The sequence below is a fragment of the Cucurbita pepo genome, chromosome LG18 (genome assembly GCF_002806865.2).
Source record: "Cucurbita pepo subsp. pepo cultivar mu-cu-16 chromosome LG18, ASM280686v2, whole genome shotgun sequence".
In the NCBI taxonomy this organism is placed as follows: Eukaryota; Viridiplantae; Streptophyta; class Magnoliopsida; order Cucurbitales; family Cucurbitaceae; genus Cucurbita; species Cucurbita pepo.
The window spans coordinates 3293558-3318015 of record NC_036655.1 but is presented as its reverse complement, the minus strand read 5'-3'; the positions used below and the strand labels follow the sequence as shown (position 1 = coordinate 3318015).

General features: G+C 37.5%; 4 protein-coding genes across 6 annotated transcripts in view; 1 reads left to right on the top strand and 3 right to left on the bottom strand.

Moving 5' to 3' along the window:
* Window positions 1-215: 215 nt before the first annotated feature.
* Window positions 216-4185, bottom strand: LOC111780282 (sulfite reductase [ferredoxin], chloroplastic-like). The gene is made up of 8 exons (XM_023660639.1): window positions 3905-4185; window positions 2701-3483; window positions 2336-2632; window positions 1979-2176; window positions 1461-1595; window positions 959-1075; window positions 709-867; window positions 216-618 (listed from the first exon to the last, which is right to left on the bottom strand). The coding sequence occupies exons 1-8, from the start codon at window positions 4094-4096 to the stop codon at window positions 427-429; spliced, it is 2073 nt and encodes a 690-aa protein (XP_023516407.1). The 5' UTR covers window positions 4097-4185; the 3' UTR covers window positions 216-426.
* A 3506-nt stretch (window positions 4186-7691) lies between these two features.
* On the bottom strand, window positions 7692-12330 carry LOC111780258 (calcium-dependent protein kinase 8-like). 2 transcript variants are annotated; one of them, XM_023660607.1, is made up of 9 exons: window positions 12062-12330; window positions 11209-11737; window positions 9776-9899; window positions 9485-9628; window positions 9144-9296; window positions 8946-9061; window positions 8683-8850; window positions 8349-8579; window positions 8116-8271 (listed from the first exon to the last, which is right to left on the bottom strand). In XM_023660607.1, the coding sequence occupies exons 2-9, from the start codon at window positions 11710-11712 to the stop codon at window positions 8116-8118; spliced, it is 1596 nt and encodes a 531-aa protein (XP_023516375.1). In that variant the 5' UTR covers window positions 11713-11737; window positions 12062-12330. The 2 variants fall into 2 exon arrangements, with proteins under 2 accessions (XP_023516376.1, XP_023516375.1); XM_023660608.1 differs by lacking the exon at window positions 12062-12330 and having other exon boundaries at window positions 7692-8271; window positions 11209-11712.
* A 3025-nt stretch (window positions 12331-15355) lies between these two features.
* On the top strand, window positions 15356-19602 carry LOC111780532. Its single transcript, XM_023660957.1, has 5 exons — window positions 15356-15619; window positions 16795-17109; window positions 17683-17884; window positions 18562-18790; window positions 19181-19602. Exons 1-5 carry the CDS (start codon window positions 15521-15523, stop codon window positions 19380-19382), a joined length of 1047 nt encoding a protein of 348 aa, XP_023516725.1. The 5' UTR covers window positions 15356-15520; the 3' UTR covers window positions 19383-19602.
* A 2106-nt stretch (window positions 19603-21708) lies between these two features.
* LOC111780392 (nuclear transcription factor Y subunit A-1-like) overlaps window positions 21709-24458 on the bottom strand; it is a 4646-nt gene continuing 1896 nt past the window's right edge. For both annotated transcript variants that reach the window (XM_023660775.1, XM_023660774.1), the window contains 5 exons: window positions 24068-24352; window positions 23561-23676; window positions 23336-23407; window positions 22592-22753; window positions 21709-22305 (listed from right to left, as the gene is read on the bottom strand). In XM_023660775.1, the coding sequence (XP_023516543.1) occupies window positions 22159-22305; window positions 22592-22753; window positions 23336-23407; window positions 23561-23676; window positions 24068-24341 (771 nt within the window). In that variant the 5' untranslated portion in view covers window positions 24342-24352 and the 3' untranslated portion in view covers window positions 21709-22158. The remainder of the gene's footprint in view (window positions 22306-22591; window positions 22754-23335; window positions 23408-23560; window positions 23677-24067; window positions 24353-24458) is intronic.

Genomic DNA, 24458 nt, shown 5'->3' with positions numbered 1-24458 from the left:
AAAAAGAGGGTTAAGATCTTGCTAATAAGAGTGTTCTTTCGTTGGGTCGAATTGGGTTTGAACATTTTTTAGATTCAATCCAATTGTTCAAGTTGTAAATTTTTTAACTCAAATCATTTGTCGAGTTATTCTTTCTGAGCTCTAGGAACCAAACATTACTAAGATATCAACAGTATCATTTCAACTGACCAGCTACACATCAGATCACAAGAGAAGCTGATAGAATGGTAAATTTATTAGAAGCAACCTTAAAATAAGATACAAATCCAAGAAAACGGTAAATACAAAGCTCAAGCAGACAAACAGTATTCATTCATGCTGTTACAAAACAGTAACAAGCCCAAGCACAGAATCAGACTATTAAACTAATTCATCCTTTCAACATCTCAGCTTCTAAGGCGACAAAATTTAAAGTCTCTTACCAAATCATTTGTGGGCAGCCACATAGTTGCGAATGATTTCCATTGCTAGTTGATGAGCATTCTTATTCTGAACTCTTGCGAGGTCGTCCATCGCCTCGTACGTATCTTTATCAGCAAAAAGCCTCAGGTTGTAACGCGTTGGTGCAGGCACAGAACCGTCCCATTCCTCAACCAGGCCTTTAAGCTTCTCAAATCCCTGAGCATTAATCAAAATGACCACAGTTTATCATTTGAAGTAAGGTTCGAAGACGTCTGTTCGAAATTCTAGACGCTTTACGACACTCACCAAGCGGTTTGTGAAGTCGCCAAATGATTCTTTAGAGTATCTTTTTCGCTTCCAATGATAAAATAAAGGTTCCAAGACCTTTTCGAGGTCATGGATCTTAACCTTATCCATAAAAGTCCTTGCCAATGAAGTTTGATTGGGTTTTCCCCCAAGCCAGATCTGTTAAGAGATGAACCATACATATACATGAAGTAGCACAGAAGTTTACACTTAAGAGAGTTGTAAACCAATGGCTTGCTATTCATAATACCTGGTAGCTGTTAGGACCATCACCTACTAATCCAAGCTCAGCCATATAAGGCCTGGCACAACCATTTGGGCATCCAGTAATCCTTATGACAACAGATTCGCTGTACTCAAGACCGACCTGGAAACAGGACAAACAAACCCATCACTGCCTGAAATCTCGAGCAACATATGTTTCAGCTAAATATATATTTTAGTTGCTAAAGATTGGAAATCTTTTCGATTCAGTCCCTATTGTTCAGAAATTTTCAATTTAGACCCAGACGTGTGGCTTCCATCCCTTCGGACGCGTGGCCCTGTACACACTTGACACGTAACTCGTTTAGATTTGGTTTCTTCATCGAATTTGTAGTTTATATTCATCGACACGTAGATATTTTTCTTGTAATCTATTTCTAAGTATAGGCAGATATAACAGAGACCAAAATTAGCCAAAAGTTTAACACTCACGGATCTTGCACCTAAGTGTGCAAACACGTAATTGTGGTTGCCCATCAATGATATACCTTTTCAAATATAGCTCGAACACGCTTAAGGATGTCTGGAATTCCTCTCTCAGCTTCTGTTATTGCCAAAGGGCAAAGTGGAAAAGCCGGACATGCCATTGCAGTTATGTTAAGGGGATCTACATACCTTGGGTTCTGTACAGCATAATCAGCCAAAAGAGTACAAAAGTAATCAGTACAAAAGAACTAAAAAAATGCTCCACATAAAAAAGGGGGAAACAACTTCATAATTCCAACTTCAATGTTAATAAACCAAAAATCTATATCCGTTCTAGCATCAGCAACTCAGCATCAACTATGCATATTCCAACCCAGAAATTACAGATCCCTACCACTAGATGTCTTATAAACACAAGCAACTTTCAATAACACAAAAGCTCTATTTTTGCAACTGAAAAGCTAAAACTACTGAATTCTAGGACTGCCAATTGAGATGTTCGATGCTAAGTTGAAACATTTAAGTTTATATTTGAAGAGAGAACTTAATCACCGAGCAGTCCCAAAGAATAGTAGTTTACCAGCAGACCACCTTGTGCAAGAGCTGTGGCAATGGGCCGCTTCCATGCATTGCGAATGTTGGTCAAGATAATGTTTTGATGTGGGGTGATCCGAACATCCAAATTATATTTCTCTATCACTTCTCTCAATGTCTTCTTCATTTTCCCAGCAATACGACCGCTATCAACATGTAGTCCACAATATAAGCTACCATCACCCTGAAAAGTAGATAACATTCTAAGACGAGGTGTACAAAAAACGTTGAAGTCTAAGGGTGAATGCTGCAGCCTGAAAACGATAGATGACATGAGGCTCCACCTCAGCAGTTAAAAGAAACAACAGTTCAAATATCAGAGATGACGAACTTTCTTACTAACCTGCTCGTGCCACCCCAAGTAACTTTCAAACTTCCACTCTGGTAATTCCCGGAATGGTTCGAATTTCTTCCCATAATATTGCTCTACAACACTCCTAAATTTTTCAATCCCCCAGGAACTGATCAAATATTTTAGTCTACTATATTTGCGATCATCTCTTCTGCCATTTTCGCGTTGTGCAACAACAATAGCTTTAACTGCATATAAAATATCTTCCTTGGGAACATATCCTAATGGCTCTCCCAAACGAGCAAATGTGGATTCTATTCTATGAGTTCTTCCCATGCCTCCTCCAACCTGCAGAAGAAATTGTTAAGCAAAAAACTTCAAATATCTTATCTCTATTAAGTAATGAATCCACTTACATATATGTTGAATCCTTGAGGCTCCCCCTCAGCATCAGAAATGACAACAACGCCAAGATCGTTTGTGAGAATGTCTACAGAGTTATCGGTTGGCACTGTCACTGCAATTTTAAATTTTCGAGGGAGGAATTGAGTTCCATAAATAGGCTCGGGAGAATCCGGAAAATTTGTTCCATGAGAATTGTCATTACGAGCCTTCACCACTTCTGGAGGTTCTGCCGACATGAATCTCTCCCCGTCTACCCACATATCATAATAAAATCCTGATTGCGGAGTTAACAAAGCAGCAATGTCTTCTGCAGTTTTCTGTGCAAAAAGGTAATCTTTCCTCATAATTGGAGCAGCTGGAGCAAGAACATTCCTGTTCAGATCACCACAAGCACCAAGAGTTGAACCCATGCTTCTAATAATGGTGCTCATAACTGTCTTCATATCCTTCTTGAGAACTCCATGTAGCTGAAATGTTTGCCTCGTGGTTAAACGAAGCGTTCCAATTCCAAATTGATCAGCAAGATCATCCATTGTCAAGTACAGCTGGTTTGAAACTTTCCCACATGGATTCTTCGTACGAAGCATGAATGAATAAGACCGCTGTCCACGCTCTTCTCTGTTATACTGCTGATAGCTCCCATGAAATTTGATCAATTGTGTGGCAGCCTCATTTAAATTAGGAGCATCCGTCAGCAACTCCTCATTAAGAGGATATCTTATGAAATTACTGTGTTCTTTAAAGATTTCAACCTTACTACGCTTGGGCTCAGCTGCAACCCCTGGCTTTGCCGGCTGCAAATTAAGCCATAAAGTTTACAGAATAAGAAGCTAGCTCAGTAAAAATCCACCTTATTAATCCAAAGCATAACTCCAGATACCAAAAACACATGCAGCAATAACATTAATTACACAGTTTTCATGTTATTCCGTGGGATGGTTTAACAACAGAGACAAATGAAAGAAAAATCCAAAAGAAAACTTTTAGTAGCCAACAAAATCAGAAGAGAATATATTCGATTACAAATGAACAATGATCGTAATAAATAAAACAAATCTTCCAACACCATGCTGCGATTACTAATGAACTTCAAAGAACCACATTCTATTAGAACAATTACAACGATCCAGCGCAGTAGCGACCTCAGAGGGTGAAAATCCAGAAACAGATTGAAATGATGAAATGAAAAACAAAGAAAAGAGACATGGATTGTACCGTGGAGATGGCACGAACGAGCAGAGGGCAGGAAGAGTTGGAGGAAGAAGGGAAAGCAGGCGGCGGGAAGAAGCGGACATGTCTGGCCAAAGCAAGGGTGGTGGTGGATTTAAGGCCATGGAAGGTCGGAATCTGAACCGTCGGGTCGGTGAACGCGGCGGCGTTCGAGGCGGCTAACGACGTGGTGGTCATCGGAGGAGAGGTAAGGGATGTAGGAAATTGGAGGAATTTGCAGAGAGTGAGTGAAGAAGACGAAAACGAAATTCTCTGCTTCTTTTTGTTTTTTTATTTTTTATTTTTTATTTTACGAAAACAAAAAGTGCATCACGTGCCTAACACGCGTGCCCTTTCAAACGATTCTAGAGACACAACGCCCACTCTCCTTTCATTCACGCGCTTCTTCTTCGTCTTTCTCTTAATAAATAATATTTTTTTACCTTCAAAAAAAATTACAAAAATATCATCCAATTTTAAAAAATATATATTTTATCGTTAATATATGGACAAAATTTTAATATCATCTTTCAAAAATACTCGAAACTATCAAAAATAATATTAATACTACGATAAAAATAATTTAATTACATCATATATTCTTAATTTTTTCTTTTATTCTTTAAATTTCTAAACTTTTCCTAATTTATTTTTTATTATTAAATATCAAAACTTTAAATTTAGTAGATTTTTTATAAGAAATTAATTCCATAAAGAAAAAAAACTACATTTTTATAATAAAAATTATTCTTATTTTCTTGTATATTTATATAAAATGTTAAAAAAAATTAGTTCTTAAAAGTTTAATTAATAACAATTTAATTAGTCGGTATATTTAAATTTTGTAATTATTTAGTTTCTTTAATATGTAAAGATACTTATACTTTAAAATTTATAACAATTCAGTGCTTTTCGTGAAAAATATTTTAAAGATTTTTTTAATATGTAAATTATTAAATTGATTTATAAATTAAAAATATTATAAATAATAAATACTGAGTCATTATATGATTAGAAAAAACGGTACATAATGGAGAAATTTATTAGAATAAAACCAAAAATAACTGTATGAAATAAATTAATATCAAATTTCTATATAACATAAAGTTTTAAATACGATGATTATCTCTGTCCTTTTGTAATTAAAAATATATTTTAATATTTTTTTTGGAATTAAAATAATTAAATAGTTAGGGAAAATTTGTAGTCAAAATAAGTATGTTTTTTAAGATTAATTTGGTGATGACAATCTCGGCGGCCGTGTATGCTAAGAAGAGTGGTTACGCGCCTAAAGTGGGCGCGTGAGATTTTGTACCAATAGAAACCAAGGTACATTGAACCTGGACTTCACCAAATTGGATTTTTTTTTATAAAAAAAAATAATAATAATTAGGGCGGTTCAAGAAATCCGATGACCGGTATAGCCCGACCAACCTAATCGAACTCGTATGGTTTGAGTTGAATTATGAACTTATTTGAATTGGATTGGTTTAAGAATGTCTTTTAAAACTATATCGGATTGAACCGAACCAAATTAATTGGGAAGGTATGTATTCTCATTGATATTGATATGGATACAAGCTACCACTAATACGTACATATAAAAATATAAATAAAGAATATTAAGATATAGTATCTAAGATATATTTTATAAATAATATATCTCAACATAACATCTAAATTTATAGCCCGAACAATTAAGTTGAGTCTAAAAAAATGTGTCAATCGGACCCAATTCAACTCGTGAAAATTCTGAATAATTATTTAATGCCAATTTTTAATTAAATTATTGGGATAACTATATAAATAGACGGTCTTACTCTTTATCACAAAAGTCTCGACTTGATTACTTTCACATTTGATCGAACATATTTAAAAATAAAAATAAAAATAAAAAATTAAAATCAAATTAATTGTTTATAAAAATAAATCTATAGTAATTAAATGTAATTTAGAATAAAAATTAAGTGAATTAACTTTAAATATACAGCTAATTTACTACAAATATTTTCCTTTTATAGTAATTGAAAATTTATTAAAATATAACCGACCAATTTAGACTATTTAACCCAAAAATGTGTTAGATGTTTTTTTTTTCTTCGATTTTGGTTGGGTTGAACTTTTGGAAAAACGAAAATTCAGTTTGATTTGCAGGTTGACATTTTTTTGTCGGGTCAACCTAACTAATCTGAAATAAGATTACGACCCAACCTTAGTTTTACAAAAATTAAGAATATTTAACATTTATAACTCTAGGTGACTTATACACTCTGACGTGTAATATTTGATATTTAATGTAACATATATTGTTGATAAGTATGATTTTTTTTAAATAATTCAAAAAAGGAACGATCCGACAACCCAACCTAACTCAACCCAATCTAAAAATAAAGGGTCGAGTTCAATTGTGAACTTTATTTGAGCTGATCAGGTCACCAACCCAACCAACGCAAAATTTCGAGTTAGTTTAAAAGTTTTTTCCAACCTAATCAACGACAATCTATGTACACCCCTATTATTAATCTCATCAGTTAGCTCCACAAACGTGCAAAGAGATAGAAATAGATATCGAGATGGGTTAAATAGTCATTTCATAGTTATTATAATATATTATTTTTAACTTAACAAGAGTAGAAAATGACGAAAATTCAAATATCTGATCCCCTGATAAAAAAAAAATATCTTAACCAATCAAGTTATGCTCTCTTGATCGAGAAAATGTTTTAACCGATCAAATTATACTAAAGTTCGTCGTACTGGTTGCTGATCAAGATTGAACTTGGGTTTAACCAACCCTTTCATAAACACGCAATACCTATTGATGATCAAGATTGAACTCGAGTTTAACAAACCCTTTTAAGAACAAGCAATACCTGTTGATGACAAGATTGAACTTGGGTTTAACAAACCCTTTCACGAACAAACAATACCTGTTGATAATCAAGATTGAACTCGGGTTTAACAAACCCTTTCATAAACACGCAATACCTATTGATGATCAAGATTGAACTCGAGTTTAACAAACTCTTTCACGAACAAACAGTACCTGTTGATGACAAGATTGAACTCGGGTTTAACAAACTCTTTCACGAACAAGCAGTACCCATTGATAATCAAAATTGAACTTGGGTTTAACAAACCCTTTCACAAACAAGGAATATCTGTTGATAATCAAGATTCAACTCGGGTTTAACAAACCCTTTCACGAACAAGCAATACCTATTGATGATCAAAATTGAACTCGGGTTTAACAAACCCTTTCACGAACAAGCAATACGAACTCGGGTTTAACAAACCCTTTCACAAACAAGCAATACCTATCAATGATCAAGATTGAACTCGAGTTTTAACAAACCCTTTCACAAACAAGGAATATCTGTTGATAATCAAGATTCAACTCGGGTTTAACAAACCCTTTCACGAACAAGCAATACCTATTGATGATCAAAATTGAACTCGGGTTTAACAAACCCTTTCACGAACAAGCAATACGAACTCGGGTTTAACAAACCCTTTCACAAACAAGCAATACCTATCAATGATCAAGATTGAACTCGAGTTTTAACAAACCCTTTCACAAACAAGGAATATCTGTTGATAATCAAGATTCAACTCGGGTTTAACAAACCCTTTCACGAACAAGCAATACCTATTGATGATCAAAATTGAACTCGGGTTTAACAAACCCTTTCACAAACAAGCAATACCTGTCAATGATCAAGATTGAACTCCCGTTTTAACAAACCCTTTCACAAACAAGCAATACTTGTCAATAATCAAGACTGAACTCGGGTATAACAAACCCTTCCACGAACACGGGTTCTCGAGCTTAGGGGCTAAACACCTTAAAAGGAGTGGAAAATTGAAAGGAAAATGTAGATTCAAGCAAATTCTTACATCACTAGTTGACCTAATTAATTGATTATATACACACAATCACACAATGAGGTCCTCAACCAAGACCCTTTCTCCTCTCTAGAATGAACTTAGGTGGGTCTTCTCTGCACTCAACTACCCCAAAACAGATACCCTTAACATGAACATAAGTGTTTCAAGAGGCACTTTCAGACCCCACCATTCTAATCCTGGCTAGCCCAAAAGCCAAAACATCTGTTCTACAAACCAAATCATATTCAAAAGTGAAGTAAAAAGAAGAAAAAATTCAGAGTTTCTTCCATCCAAATCAACAAAATCAATCAGCTTCCAAGGTTCGTGATTCATCTACCTTCGTTCGTTAGATGCAACGATCCGTCTCTCATTAACTTTAAACTCAGACTGTTAAATCTTTCTCGTGAGTATTGTCTCGAAGCTTTTCTCCAATCTGTACCCGCTTTCATCATAGCTGCAAACTCCTCGTAGCTTATACGCCCGTCCTGAAGTAATGAGAAGGAAAGTGTTACATGTGTAGGTGATGATCGACGACATAAGCGTTACAGGAATAAAAACTGACCTTGTCTGTGTCCACATCATGCATGATGGCATCGATAACCTCCTCGATGTTGGTCTCGTCTCCGTCATTAAGCGCATTTCTTAGCTCTTCAATCTCGATGTAGCCGCTCTTGTTTTGATCGAAGAATGAAAAAGCTTTATGTAGGTGTTCATCATTTGCCATCTTTTTAAGATGGACCGAAACAGCGACGAACTCCGCATAATTCAATGTCCCATCACCATCAAGATCAGCCTGCCAAGAGTTAAGTTCTTTAAACTAAGATGATGGATAATTGTGCAGAGCTCAAGGAGCAACCAGACTCAGATCCCGGGATTAGAAAGAGAAGAACGCTTACCGATTCGACGAGTATCTGTAGATCAGCGTCCGGGATCTGCTGGCCTAGCTTCTGTAATCCTACACGAAGCTCCTCGAGGTTTATCTTACCTCTTTTGCCAGTATCCATCATTTCAAATGCCTCTTTGATTCCAGCCACTTCCTCAACTGATAAATGCTCGGCAATAACCTATTATACAATATAATTCAAGTTTTGATATCAAATTTCCCGCAAGAATTTCCAGAAACATAGCAAAGTGTTCTTTGTATTCAAGATATTATTACCCGTAAAGCTCTTTTCTTCAGCTTGTTCATCACAGAAAACTGTTTTAGCCTCGCTTTCACAGTCTCCCCCAATGAAACATTCGGCGCCTTTTTGGCGTTTTGTAACCAGGGATGTTCTACATGTTCATAGAAGGGAAAATCATTTCGTAGTGAAGCAATGAATTGAAAAGGCTACATATAACGGAATAAAATTAGTACCGAGCACTTCTTGAGCGGTGAGTCGCCTTTTGGGGTCGGGATTAAGCATTTTCTTCACTAGGTCCTTTGCATTGTCGGACACTATAGGCCAAGGGTCCCTCTTAAAATCGATTACCGAGCGAATGATAGCCTGTGCAACCCCCTGTTCGGTTTCTGCTTGCAAAATATGAAACAGAAAATGGTCAAGATCTTCAAATACACAACGTTCTTACGATATGGAACACAATTTTTATATACATGAAGTTTTTATGATACGGATCATAATCAGGCTAATGGAAAACAAAGGATTCGAATCAAGAATGACGGTTTTTTTTCAAAAACAAAACTTATGGGAAACAAACCTGCCCAAAAAGGTGGGACGCCACAAAGTAAAATATAAAGAATGACCCCGGCACTCCAAACGTCAACTTCTGGACCGTAGTTCCTTTTCAGGACCTCGGGAGCCATGTAATACGGACTTCCAACGATTTCATTGAACTGCTCACCTAAAGGAATTGCATATTTGTTATACTACTTGCAGATGTTTATAAAGAAATGAAAAGAAAAGAAAAGAAAAGAAGATGCATTACATGAAAGTAACTATGTATTAGAAAGGCAAAAAGCAGCCGTGCTGAATGGATCTAGTCTAATACCAGGTTTGAAGAATACCGACAACCCGAAATCAATTGCTTTTAATGGAGCTGTTTCCTTCTTGTTTCCAAAAAGGAAGTTCTCGGGCTTGAGATCGCGATGCATAACACCGTGTTTATGGCACATCTGCATAGAAAAAATACATGTAAGTGTATGAGCAAATCATACTACTTCTCAATAAGCTCAATATGGATAGAAGCATTGTATCCAGAGAGTGCAGTAATCGTGCAGGTGCATTGTGTTCAAGTCGAAGACACGAGACGGATATAAAACACTTCTTTCACTCGGTAAATAGGTGTTTTAGCAGCAACAAATAACATAAGAAAGTGAACAACTCGATAAATGAGGTGACATGGTCTTTCTAAGGAATTGGATATGTTGCTTTAGGGAGAGTGTATCTATAACAGCCCAAACCCACCGATAGCAGATATTGTCTACTTTGGCCCGTTACGTATCCTCACCAGCCTCACGTTTTTAAAACACGTCTACTATGGAGAGGGTTTAGTGCTACTCCGACCAATGCCTCAGGCTTTCCCTTCCGAACTTCCCCTCAAGGTTTTAAAACGCATCTGCTAGGGAGAGGTTTCCACACCCTTATAAAAATTGTTTCATTCCCCTCTCCAACTGATATGAGATCTCACAATCCACCCCCTTCAGAGCCCAACGTCCTCGCTAACATCCGTTCCCCTCTCCAATCGATGTGAAATCTCACAATCCACCCCCTCCAGGGCTCAATGTCCTCACTGGCACACACCGCCCTGTGTCACCCCCCTTCGAGGCTCGATATCCTCGCTGGCACACCGCTCGATGTCTGGCTTTGATTCCATTTGTAACAACCCAACCCCACCGCTAGCAGATATTGTCATCTTTGGGCTTTCTCATCGGGCTTCCCCTCAAGGTTTTAAGACACGTATGCTAGGGAGAGGTTTCTACACCCTCATAAAGAATGTTTCGTCCCCTCTCCAATTGATACGGAATCTCACACATATACCTAAATTTTCATTGATGCATAACTAAACAGTTTTGTACCATGCTTATTAAACAAATATTGGACGATTTGACAATAACATAAGAAAGTGAACAACTCGATTAACGAGGTGACACAATCTTTCTAAGGAATTGGATATGTTACCAAATCCGTCCTCTTGTCCACTTTCTTCTCCCATCTATTCAACACATAATGCCAAATCAACAAATATTTCCCCAATAAACATCCCAATGCTATCATTTTGTAAACAGCTATCAAAAATCAGAATCCGAAGTTTACGACATAAATTAGAGCTTCCTAAAGTTCAGATAACGAATAAACAGATCTACCGAAGTTCAACGACTAAACTAATAATCAAACAATCAAAAGCATTTGTTATCAGGAACCATTGAAACTTATTCAAAACAAAGAACAACAAGAACAACCACATAAACAAGAATGTTTCACCTGCACAACTTCAACAATGGTCCGCATGACAGCTGCAGCTGCTCTTTCCGTGTAATGACCTCTCGCAACAATCCTATCAAACAGCTCCCCACCTTCACAAAGCTCCATAACAATATGAACAGCATATTCATCCTCATAGGTATCTCTCAATGACACAATATTCGGATGCTTAGGCAAATTCTTCATAATTTCAACTTCTCTCCTCACATCCTCAATATCCACAGCAGACTTCAGCTTCTTCTTTGATATCGATTTGCAAGCAAGTTTCTCTCCAGTGGTCATATCAGTACACAAATAAGTTATCCCAAATTCACCTCTTCCAAGCTCGCTACCCAGATCGTATAAGGCAGAAATGTCTCGACCCGTTGGATCTTTCAACACCCAGTTCCCACCACCATTGCCATTGCTCACTACATAATCCGCTGCAAATGGGTTCGACTTCTTGTTCTTCCCCTTGTTCTGCTTCCCTGATGGAGTAGCCGGCGTAGCGCAGCAATTCCCCATGAATCAAAGCAGATCCTCGAGCTTTCTAGTAACAACGAATAAAGGGGGGAAAAGGGAAAACAGATCTCGATGTTACGAAAACAGGGGAACGATTAAGACAGAGCAAAAGGGGAAACGAGATTTTAGCGAAGATATTAAGAGGGTATTTGAAAGCAATATGTTAGGAACAAAAAACGCAAATATCTTCTAGAGTTATCCAAAAGCGAGAAGGGATATTCTTGTAATGGCCCAAACAAAAGGGAATGATGGAAAACAAGCAAAGAAAAAGCAGGCAAAACCTCCAAATAACTAGGAATGGTCTAAACATTTGTTTGAAGTACAAAGAACAGAGAAATCCCAGAAACCTTACCTGAAATCCAGATCAAATTTCTTTGAAAACACCCAGAAATCGAAATGGGTTTTGTCTGAATCTGTTGAAGAACTGAAGGGAAGATGAGATTGAGAGAGTATTGAAGGGGAAAGGATAAAGAAGGGGAAAAAAGTTATTCAAAGGTGTGAATGTACCATGGGTTCTCTGAGAGAGAGAGGTCAAAGCTCATTTTCCAGACCCCCTTCTCCTCTCTCTCTCTCTCTCTCTCTCTCTCTCTCTCTCTCTCTCTCTCTCTGATTCTCTCTCCTCGATTCAATGAAGAGATAAACCCTTTTCTTTTTATTCCTTTACTCATCAATGGGTCAATTCTTTTCCCTCCCTTCTTTTTCTTTTTGTTTTTGAAGGATGGGTTTCAAGTTTTGTTTTTGTTTGCTTGATCTTGGTGAGGATGGACTTGAAGGTCTTAGCTAATGAGGTCTCAATCAAGGTCTTAGCTAATGAGGTCTCAATCAAGGTCTTAGCTAATGAGGTCTCAATCAAGGTCTTAGCTAATGAGGCATGGAGAGTTTTGAAAAATCTTAATTGAATGATTAATGAAATCTGGTCTTTGATGGCATTTCAAGACCCTTGGGGTTACCTACACCTTTGTCCTTTTCAAAGTCCTAACCCCTTTACCCACCAAGATAAGGCAAACCTGTTGAGAGTTCAATGGAGTGGGTTTGGCATTACGATTGGAGTAGTTCTTGGTTGGTTCCATCCATAGATACTAAGCTTGTATGGATCTTTGACTATTTGGAAGACTTCCTACATGTATAGGAAGGTTGAAAATTTCTTTGTTTGTTGGACTGTTATGTATTGCTGTCATAAAGTATCTACTAACAAGAAAGTTTCACACTCTTGTGAGGAATGTTTCGTTTCTCTTTCAATTAATGTGAGATCTCACAATCCGCCCCAAGGTGTTTACTAGGAAGAGGTTTCTACACCCTTGAAATGTTTTGTTCCTCACTACAAGCAATGTGGGGCTCACAATCCACTTCTCTTGGGCCCAGCGTCCGTTCTCCCTCTCCAACCGATGTGGGATCTCACAATTCACCCCCTTTGGGGGCCAGCGTCCCAACATCCGTTCCCCCTCTCTATCCGACATGGGATCTCACAATCCACCTCCATTGGGGCTCCACGTCTTCATTGACATATCGCCTAGTGTCTAGCTCTGATATCATTTTTAACATTCCAAGCCCACCACTAGTAGATATTATCTGTCTTGACCCGATACGTATTGTCATAGCCTCAAATTTTATAGCGTGTCTACTAGAGATAGGTTTTCATACCCTTGTAAGAAATGTTTCGTTCCTTTCTCCAACCGACGTGAGATCTCACAATTCACCTTTGTTCCGACTCTTTCACTAACATTATCACGTTAAAGGTGACATTCAAGAACTAAGGATCTCCAAATAAATGTGGGGCTAAATAGCTAACAATTGTTCAACAAGTGTGCACTTGGTGGAGTTTTTTGGACTTTTCAAATCCAAAGTTCCAACCTTTATGCAAACCAAAATGTGGACAAAATCCTCTTGCTTTGGTCACACTTTGCAAACTACTTTTTGGACTTTTTTGTCCTTCAATTTTTCCTTTTTGTTTTTTCTTTAATAATATGCATTAAATTTATCCTTTTTGGTGCATAAATATTTTTTAATTCTTTTTTTAACCGCCCTGAAACAAATATCTAAGGAAAACTCGAGCTCTATATTCATTTTCGTTCAGCTTTGTGGCTTCGTCAGACCTTAAGCGAGGTTTACCTTCGTCAAACGAACACAATTCATGTGAAATCTAAGCTTATTTGGCCACACACGTTATGCATGCGTGCATATTCTTGCCTTTACACTAAGAAGCTAAGTCATCTAGCTTGACCTTGCCTCTACTCAGTTTCAAAGTCTTTCACATGCAACGTCTCATCTCATGTTCTCATCTTGGTTCCCAATAGCAGACCTTCATGTCATGATGTCATCCCAAGTCCTGAGATGTCATTGGCAATTGGGTTACCTAGACATGTCCATCGAGAATGGACCCATATGTCGTTCATATATCAAGGCATCTCGAATATTCTCCATTTGGATTCTATCGAGACATTGGACCCTCCTGTGTCCATGCTAAATCATTTATGAATTATGTACCGGATAGCAAGTGCATATACCAACCTCCAATTCATGGGTAAGGGCGCAATCTCGGCACATCTAAGTTGTCTGATACTGTCATTGAAAGACCCATTTTAAAGGAAGTCGCCCAAGACACTCATCTCGCAACGCTTGCCCTCATTGTGACACACATATGTGTCACAGGGTAACTCGTTTAGGCTACAGGGTCGAGGAGTGATAGAGAGATGATACCATGTTTCCCTTTGAGATACATTATGAGACATTTTTTGTCTAACAGAAGTAGACATGACATTGGAGAACGATCATACGGTCTCTGGAAGTGTTCGTCCGGTGTCTAATCGATATCAAATTTTGCAAGCATTCATATTTCATATGAATGGACTTAACTCCATAGCCGCATGCCCAAATTCCTTTAAGAATTCCAACTTTTGAGGTTAAGGCTCGAGACCCTACCTGACCCTTATCAAGTCTATATTTGACACTCATGTCAACATCGTTGCCTCTATCTTGCATATGCCTCAGCTCCGCATGCCCACTTCATTTGGTGTGTTGGATGATGTACTGTCTTCCTCGATCGCATCATGACACTCGTCTTGTCTCAGACCTCGCATGGTCGGTTGGACGCCACTTTTATGTCGCCACCATGTCATGTCTACAAGTGAAGGTCACAACCTACTCTTCTTCATAGTATGATTGTGATACATACCAACGCCAGTATAGTCTATAATATAACGAGAAATTGGAGGGCTTGCTTGAATACCCTTCCTACTCGTGAAAACCAAAATGGAAGCAACCTTTCTCATCGAGGTTGCCCCTTACTACCCGTGACAACCTTTCTCAGTAAATGGAAAAAGGGGTAATAGACATGTCACTGGAACATAAGAAAATGTCGGGGCCATCAGATGCCGAATCCTGGACATGAATCGTTACAGGCAACATGTCATGTCGTCTCTTCACGATATTTAATAGCGTGGTGGTATCGTCTCTCGCGAATTAAAACAATATTAATAATATATAATAAATTTTAATAAAATGTTAAAAAATTTATAGTAAATCCCAAAGGTTATGAAATATAAAAAGCAAATGCAGGTAGGTCAAGATGCTGAAATGGCAGAATTTGATTGGTTGGGATGAAGAGATGGCAATGCTCTGAGAAAAGAGGGTGAAAGTGAAGAAATCGTTTCCTGATCTTTTTTTTTTTTTTTTTTCCCTTTCTTTCTTATTAACTTCACGAACGTTCTACAAATTTTCTTCGCGATCAATCGCACTCACAGCGGCGAAGAAGGCAACGGGAAACATCAAAAGATCCCATTTCTTTTGTTTTTGAATCAAATCGGGCTGTGAGATGAGGAAAACCGGAGGAACCGAGAAGAAGAGGGTCAGAAGGCAATCAACTGCTGTTCAAAATGCTGCTATAGATCCCAATTCTGATACCCCTCCTAGGGTTTGCCTTCTTTTTCCCTCTAGATTTGATTTTGTTTTCTGATCTGGGGTTTTGTTGCCTTCAAGAGGGTACGATGGTTTCAGTATGATTCTTTGTTTGATTGTTTGAAGACCCAAATGGCACATTCATGCCCGCCCAGAATGCATCTCATTGATGTGTTTATTGGACATGTTATATGAGTTTTTCTTTTGGGTTCTTATATATGTATATATACTGATTTTCCGAGAAATGGTTGATCGGCGTGAAGTTCGCATAAATTTGCAATTCTTGATTTGAAGTTTCTCGATGAGAAATGGGTTGCGTGTGGCTGGATGAATGATTAAGTGAGCATTCATTGTTTTGGTTTCTTGTCAAAGAAAGAGGAGATGATTGATTACTGTGCATGCATTGATAAAGGGTTTTTGTAGTGCTCAGTTTTGCAGCTTTGTAGTTTAGGAAGAAGAGCAACTAGGAGCTCAAATTGTAAAAGTAGAATAGTCTAGGCCTCAATGGGTCAGATCTGCATTCACCTGCATGGGCGTTGTTAATTGTTATTATATGGGTTGAATTTAGAAAAGTATAGCTTGTGAGGTTCCATCAGTCTGAATCAGTTGCAATTTAAGAGTAGTGTTTTATATCGAGGAATCCTTCCTCAGTGGTTGTGAATGACTGATTTTTCTCAATCTTTTCGACCTTAGTCCCGTACATAGTATAAAAAATAGAAAATGACAGCGTGATTGTTATGAGGAAGGGTGAGAAGGGGATTGATTGATTGAGTTCATATGAGTTAGACGAGATTGTAGGGAAAATACGTGTACTTTTGCTTCTAATAAGTTCTTCTAACCTCTATTTAGCATTGGATTCAGCTGCCTTTTGGCTACCAATTATATTTTAACTGCTTTCTATATTATGCTGAGTTCATGTCTTTGTGTGCTGGTTTTTGGTAATTTTTCCAATTTGTGAAGGAACTTTTCAATAATTTTCAAATTGCTGCAGGTTATGAACTGATTGTTGGTGGCTGTACATGTTCTTTCTTTTATTCAATTATAATTTATGAATTCAGTGACTGTTGTGCATATGCTGTAATAGATTGCTTCGTGTTTGTATCCTCACCATTTTCTTAAAATCAGGATTCTACATTAGCTTATTTCATTTTGGCTGTTGTGGTGATCACACTATAAATTCGTAATCTTCAGAAACAAGCTGCAAGGAAGGATGTGTTTCAGTTGTTTGCTGAGAAAGTGAGAGACCACAAGGATTTAGAGTCAAGATGGGCTGTTTTACAAGAGACACGTGTCGAGTATTTCCGAGGCAAAGATTTTGTTGGTCTTTTGAGAAATCATCCAGAGGTCAAGGATATTCTCGATTCAGATAAGAATTTGGAAACTGAAGATATTGGCAATGCATTGCTTAGTAAGAATCTCTTAGTTCGGTGTGATCGTGTGGTGAAAACTGTTCGTCCTGGAAAGAGAAAATTGTCTACATGGCCAGCGCATCTGGAGATATTCCCGGTGTGAATTTTTTATTCATTATGTATTTATTTTAAAGTTGGAGGCCTCATCCTCTCTACTTGATCATATAAATTTGATGTTTCTTCTAACTGTAAATATATAGTTGTAGAATTCTCTTTAAGGTTATACTTAATTTCTAAATCAATGTACGTCATATTAATAAGAGTGCGTTTTTGAGAAACAGTTGTATTGAACTGTGAACCCATACAATTATACAGAAGGATGAACTGGGGTTGCTCGATGAAGTCGAGAAGGACATAGAAGCTTTAAAAAAAAAACAAATATTAGAACCCATAGCCCAAAGAAAGGGCATCAAACTTCCATAAATATTCCTTACTTTCAAAAATCCAAACCCACAAACTAGCAGATGGAAAAGATTTGATCTAGCCATTCTCTTTTCTATTAAATAGAGGATTTACTTGCTGACATAGGTAAGTGTCTAAATTCAGCCATCTTGATGCAAATTTTAAGCATTTGAGCAAGGAACTTATTTACCATCCTGTTCCATAAGTTAGTTTAATATCATGTTCTTTCACCATTTTTCGGTTTTGAACGTGCAACTTACTCTTGCAGGATCAGGTGTTCTCCGAACATGATGCATTTTTTGCGTGGACATTTGTTAAGCGGAGGCCATTTTGGCAGACACTTCTGTCGTTTTGTTGGCCTGTGTTGACTCTTGCAATTTGCTTGTTTCCTGTATATCCTCATCAATGCAAGCTTTTGATTCTCTACTCATGCGCTGGGGTTCTGCTTCTTATACTCTCACTTCTATTATGTAGGTCATACAATCCCTTTCACTGGCTTATCTTTGTGTTGTTCTTCATTTATATATCAATATATCATTTATATGACTTCGTTAATCTGGTGAGTGCAGCATGAAGTATTATGGTAGGATGATATCACCAAGTTCTTATATGTTTCATGCTTCTTGTCTATGTTCGAAGCACCTTTTCTTTTTTTTTTTTTTTAAGAATTTTGCAAGTGATTGGGTCCGTTTAGGTGCATCTCGGCCATGTTAGCATCAAAAAGTTATATTGTTGGATAGATTGTGTGAAAAGGTCGGAAAATGAGTGCAATTTCTCTTTCAAATTCTTCATTGTTGTTTGTGGTAGCTTGGTTGATTTGTTGATTTATTGTGATTCTTCTTTGCATGTAGAAGAGTGAAATTCACTTTGCTAGCACACTAAACGTGTTCTCAATTGTTTTAGAGGTCCCAAGGGGCTTGAGCCTTAGCAATTTGATGCCTTGTATTGCTCAAGTATTGGAACTTCTTTAGCCTTTACTATCAGAGTGTGGTTTTTATCAAGTATGGCTTAGAAACATTCGTATTTGATAGTAATTGTGGTATTGATGAATTAAATATCACCATTTTTTGGTCTTCCATTAAAGCATTTCTGGTAGGGTTCTTTCTTCCCGGCCCACATCGTTTGATGTTTTCATTTAAATTTGCAGTGAGGGCAGCAGTATTTGGTTTATCCTATATTCTTCTTGGCAAGCGCATGTGGTTTTTTCCCAATATTCTTGCCGAGGAGGCGACCTTGCGAGAACTATTCCGTTTTTGGCCGAGTAAAGACGAAGAAGAGAAACCGAAATGGACAACCAGACTTTTCTATGCAATGGTGGCTGTACTGATCATACTGTTGATGAGGCATCATGCTCCCGACGAGGCTGCCCGAGCAAGGTTAGTGCCGTACCTTTCTAAACTTCCATACAACTTAAGATATGGTACTGAAAGAAGTCTATACATGACAATTTACGACAATCTTTTTCAAAGCGACCGAAACTATAGAGTAGTTTAGAATGTGGATCAGTTGCTCTTTGGTGTAGCTTAAGAGAATACGATTTGATAACCTACTGTTAACTGACTTAAAACTTTTGTTTGTTATGGGCATCTGCTTAACCGCCACGCTCATCGCTAGCAGATATTGTTTTTTTGGGTTTTTTTTTTTTCGGACTTCCCCTCGGTTTTTAAAACACATCTTAAAAATCTTGAGGGAAGGCCCGAAAGCATATGCTATATGAACAAATACTACTTTTCTGTTTTCGTCATGAAGTGCATTCTCTCTTGCAGATACCAAAAGCGTGTTTCGAATATCATTGATGATGTTCTCGAATGGTCTCCAAGACTTGCTCTCTCTGGGATGATGGAGAAGCAACAAACAGTGGTCAATGCGACAAAGTCGAACCCGGACACGGCAGAGAACCAAACAGATGACATTACAGATCCAGATTCTATCCCTGACCAACCTGAGCCTGAAATTATCGACAAGTAGAGCATTCTGATCGATATTATCACGAACGTGATCGTATACATCATTAGAGGTCTGTTCAGTCTTTTGAGGAAGAGAAGAACCATGGTAAACGTGTTCCTATATGAGCTTTGTTTTGTTTTCTTTTTTGTCTAAAAACAGTTGATTTTTGTTAATTTTAACCTTTTTTAGGAGTCACAGAAGTTGGTTTATATCCAAACTAAAGTGAGCTTTTTTTACTAAATTCTTGTGGCAAATGCTCAAGGCAATCGGTTTCACTAACATTAAGTTGCTTTCACCTCGTCCCGTTTTCGGTCGTTCCTTGCCGAGTGTGAGATCTCACATCGGTTGGAGATGAAACGAAACATTCTTTATAAGGGTGTAAAAACTTTTCCCTTGCAAACGTCTTTTAAAACCTTAGGAGGAAGCCTGGACGGAAAAACCCAAAGAGGGTAATATCTGTTAGCGGTTGGTTTGGGTCATTTCATCGAGTCTCTCTTTATTTTATCAAATGTCCAGATTTATACCGTTCTTCCTGTCTCTCTTCTTCAATTCTCCCATAGACGTACACTCATAGAATGGATCAATTTCAAAATTACTTGAAATGTTGTTGGTTATAAACACTTTCGAGTGTTTGGTCCAAGTCATCGACTCGACTTAGAGTTAGGTGGAGTGAGCTCAAATGTCTTACTCTCCGTTTGGCCTCACAACGATGACGACCAGAGAGTTTACCAATTTTTTATTGGAGTAACATACCAACTTTAGAATTTCAGATTAAACAATCGTGCACCCTAAACACATTATTTACCTCCACGATTCCCAGACTAAACAACTCCTCTAGACGTAATAACTATGCGTAACATCCAAAAATGTCATCTTTTATTTTCATCTAATAAATGTTTTAATGCTTTACATCAAATTTTAAGTTTTACATACTAATAGTAAAATATGATAATTTTACATCAAATTTTAAGTTTTACATACTAATAGTAAAATATGATAATATAACAATAGAAACTCATGTATCACATGGTGGTCGTCTTTTTGGATGATCTCCACGACGAAATCAAGGTACACAAAAATGTGGTTGATGAGGAATTATATCATCAATATCTTATGAGTGGCTGAAAATGGAGATGGTACGTAATTATCTTTATGATTTCGAGAACTTAATGCAATGTTCATTTGAACTTTTGATGAGTGTATATGAGAAATTGAAATCTAATAATTAACGGTAGGGTCTTAGTGTGGCTCTGAAATACTTTCAGTTTGTGTCGTTGACATCTACGATGAACTCTTCTCCTATCAGAGAGTTATTAACACTTGCTTGCACCTAGAAACTAACAGAGGTCAAGGAGGTCAATTTTGTTCTACTGATGTACATCTTGAACAAAATTATTCTACACACAAAAAGATGTACATATGATGTTAAAAGTAGTCTCTACGATACAAGTGTAGTCTCCGTCATGTGTGTTATACCTCATTGTGATTTGAGTCATACTAATATGCATTTGACATAGTTGACCTATCTACTATATTGGCTAATAGCTGGTACACAATGGTCACAACATGTACGGTGTCACAACCTCACTGAGAGAGGGCGCCACATGAGGGCCAAATATTGAGAAGTGTCATGATGCTACCAAGGAGGATGGTACATCATCCAACACACGAAGAGTATGCATTGAAGCTAAGTCGAGTCATACACAAAGTTTGAGAGAATGACAACACGAGTGTCGAAGACAAATTCGAAAAGGGCCAGTAGGACCTCTGGCCCTAACCTCAAAAGTTGGAGTTTCGATACGAGTTTTGACATGCGACTCAAGAATTTAGTCCGTCTATGTGAAAGATGAAAGTTCACAAAATTTGGTTTCAATCAAATACTTGACAGACGATGCACGAGGCTATATGTCCGCTCGTCAAAATGATGTCTACTCGAGAAGGACTGAAAATGCCAAAAAATCACTATAGGGGGAGGCACAATGTGAGTTCTCCACCACCCCCGGGCTTTATGGCCTAAGCGAGCTAACCCTATGGCACTTTTATATTTGGTGATTCATCTTTCTATCAAGTTTTTGAAGAGAGTATATCTATATGAGTTTAGTATATTTAGGTATTGAAATTCTTGGACAAGTGATATTAAAAAATGAGAGAGCTCATTTTATTTATTTATTAGTTCTCGAGATTATAGAATAGAAGGAGATTGAAGAGAAACCGATGGAATGTAAATAAATAATTTCCAAAAATGCTAAAGATACTTAAAAAAAAAAAACTTTCGAAAGTTCTAAAATATTATCAAGACGAGGTACAAAGTTAAAGAGTATAGATAACGGTTTTCGTTGTCGAGCACTAAAAGTAATCCGCACCAATAATCGATATTAAAAACTAAAATCTTTAAAGCGTAAGCTTTGTGAATAACAATCTATAAGTTTCCTAAGCCTTAAGATTCATTTAGTTTCACTCTACTATACAATACAAGAGGTCAAAGTTCCCACAAACTCTGTACAAAAAAAGGCAAACAAGAAGAGTGGAATGAAGAAAGCTCTTGGACTTTCAACTAATCCTTTGAAGTCATCAAATCCTGCGAGTCACACACATATCATTCCACATTCTTTCTTTTATCACCCCTTCAGAACAACAACAGAACAAAGCCAAGAATGATTTGCCGCCTAGCGCGCTTGCCAGGAACGCAGTAATACTTCAACAGACAAGCAAGAACAAGCGATCGACGATCCCCCGTCCCCCCGATCCAATTTTGGTCATTGTCTTGGCCTTCACCTCCAGTGGCTGGTGCAGGTTGCTACTCAGAGGCCTTGATTGTCAAGGAGCTTCCGTGCTGCTGTTCAGAACTCTCCTTTCCATCAGCTTCATTTTTCTTCGCAAAACGTCCTCCACTGCTCCTCGACCTTCTTATGGCATGCTGGTGTCTAGACTCGTGAAGGTATGGCTGTCGAATAAGAAAAGTGAGCAACATCGCCAAAAAAGATGGGCATCCATGTTTATTAACCAAACTGCTGGCACTTGATTGATTGAACTGGTTTAATTAGCATACCGAACCACGACTGAACAAGAACATGCCAAAGGGTGCCATGAGATATTGAACATGATCCAGTATAAGCTAAACTATATCCCAATACTACCTATCAATATTGTCTATCAGAGAAAAGATCAAGCATCAACCCTCCGTCCACACACAAAAACAATCCAGTCCAACAAAAAGATACAAAATCCACCTTTCTAGCTTTTATCAACTTCTTTTCAGCCTCGGCTTTTGCACGTGCTTGCCTTCGCCTCAAAATTCCTTGGTATTGCTTTGCATTCACGAAAACGGGGTCTTGTGCAATCTCAATGGGCAATGGCATTCTAGCATGTGGCGCTCCGACCATAGGATAGCCCTGTCCATGACAAAAATAAACTAGAAAGCATGAAAATTCTGTTAAGACTTTATGCAATGGAAACATCAGCTCTCCGTGTATGCTGAAGCTATATTAGATATAACAAATTATCACATGGTACATTCCTTTTTGGGTTACAAACTACACAGTGAGAAACAAAATTTGAATGATAGAAGCATTGCCCTTCGACCTAATCATGGTCTGAAGAGAAATGGATGTAAAAGTGTAGGTCTTAATCCAAATCATCAGCATAGACCATTCAACATTCAGTATAATATTTCATGAAACATTCATGAAAACGACCTCGGAAGTAAAAGAAAAAAATTAACTGATGTATGACAGCAAACAAATTGCATTCTACAGGTTTGGAAGCACAAGCACCATTTTTCATGAAAGTTGGACCAAGAATGGGACTTGAAATTCAATTTCTTGGTAGGGTCGAGAGTCCTACATGTGTGAATTAGAAGTGCCATTTTGATTTTGATTTAAACATCTATGTTAAATGAGCAGAGCCAAGTAATTGTAGAGATAATGACGGTGAAACCAGTCTCGGGTTTGTATGAAGTTGAGATAATTACATACCACGGGCTGATGACCATAGAAAGCCATCATTCCCCCATAATATGGATCCTGATAGGGATTTGATGCACAAGCCTGCAAACGTATGTCAAGAAACACAAGAAATTCTTCAATAATATTATACAATCGTAACTTGGCCATTGGAATCTAAGAATCCGGGACTAGAATCACAAAAGTTGTACTAACAAGATAAAGAGTTTTCTAAGACTGGACAGCAATTGAACTTACAATAGAGTGACCAACAAGTTCAAGTTGTGTCGACTGTGTCAGACATTCACCGTGCATAGCTGGCAAATTGGAAGAGACATGCTGCATCTTCTGAGCATCCTGTCTGTAGCTTCCCGCTGAAATCGTTGAGATGCGCTATTGTTATTCGGGCATAAACAGCCATATGAAAATTTTCTTATTCTGCACGTTACTTCGTTGCTATTTTTAAAATAATTTACAATGTAACAAAAGTATATCACAATATGGTAAGCCTAATAATTATCAATGCGCGTTTTGATGGTATTCTAAAGCAGCCATCGAAACACAAATATATGAAAACAATAAAGGGTCAAATAATTCTACCTAAGTTAACTTTTGACTTCCAAAGTTGTTATCTCAAATTTCACAATAACACCTTCAAATAAGTTCATATTCCACATTGTCAGGCACAAAACAGAAAACCTCAATGACTGTGAGTTGCTTATTGAAGAGGGAACTTTCTCTAACAGATATGGGTTAAAGATGTACCAGAATGAGGAGATCCAGTAGCTTGCACTTCTTTGGAAACATCATCTTCTTCGTCGTTTACATCATTATTAGACACAGACTGGCCATCATTTGACTCTGAACCACCATTAGGGAATTCAAGAGAAGTCGAACTGGAAGCATTTCCCCCAACCACAGGTAACGGAAAAGGACTGTACCCCATAGAACTGCACCAGGGTTCATAATAGATAGTCGTGGATGGAGCACCATTTGGATCAGATTGGAGCTGATTATTGGTTTCTGACTTTGACTGCATACCTTCAAACCCTTTGAAACAAACAAAAGAGCCTCAAGTTCTCAATTATCAACGTGTAAATTTTGATAACCAACAGTTAAAAAAAAAAAAAAAAAAAAAAAAAAAAAAAAAAAAAAA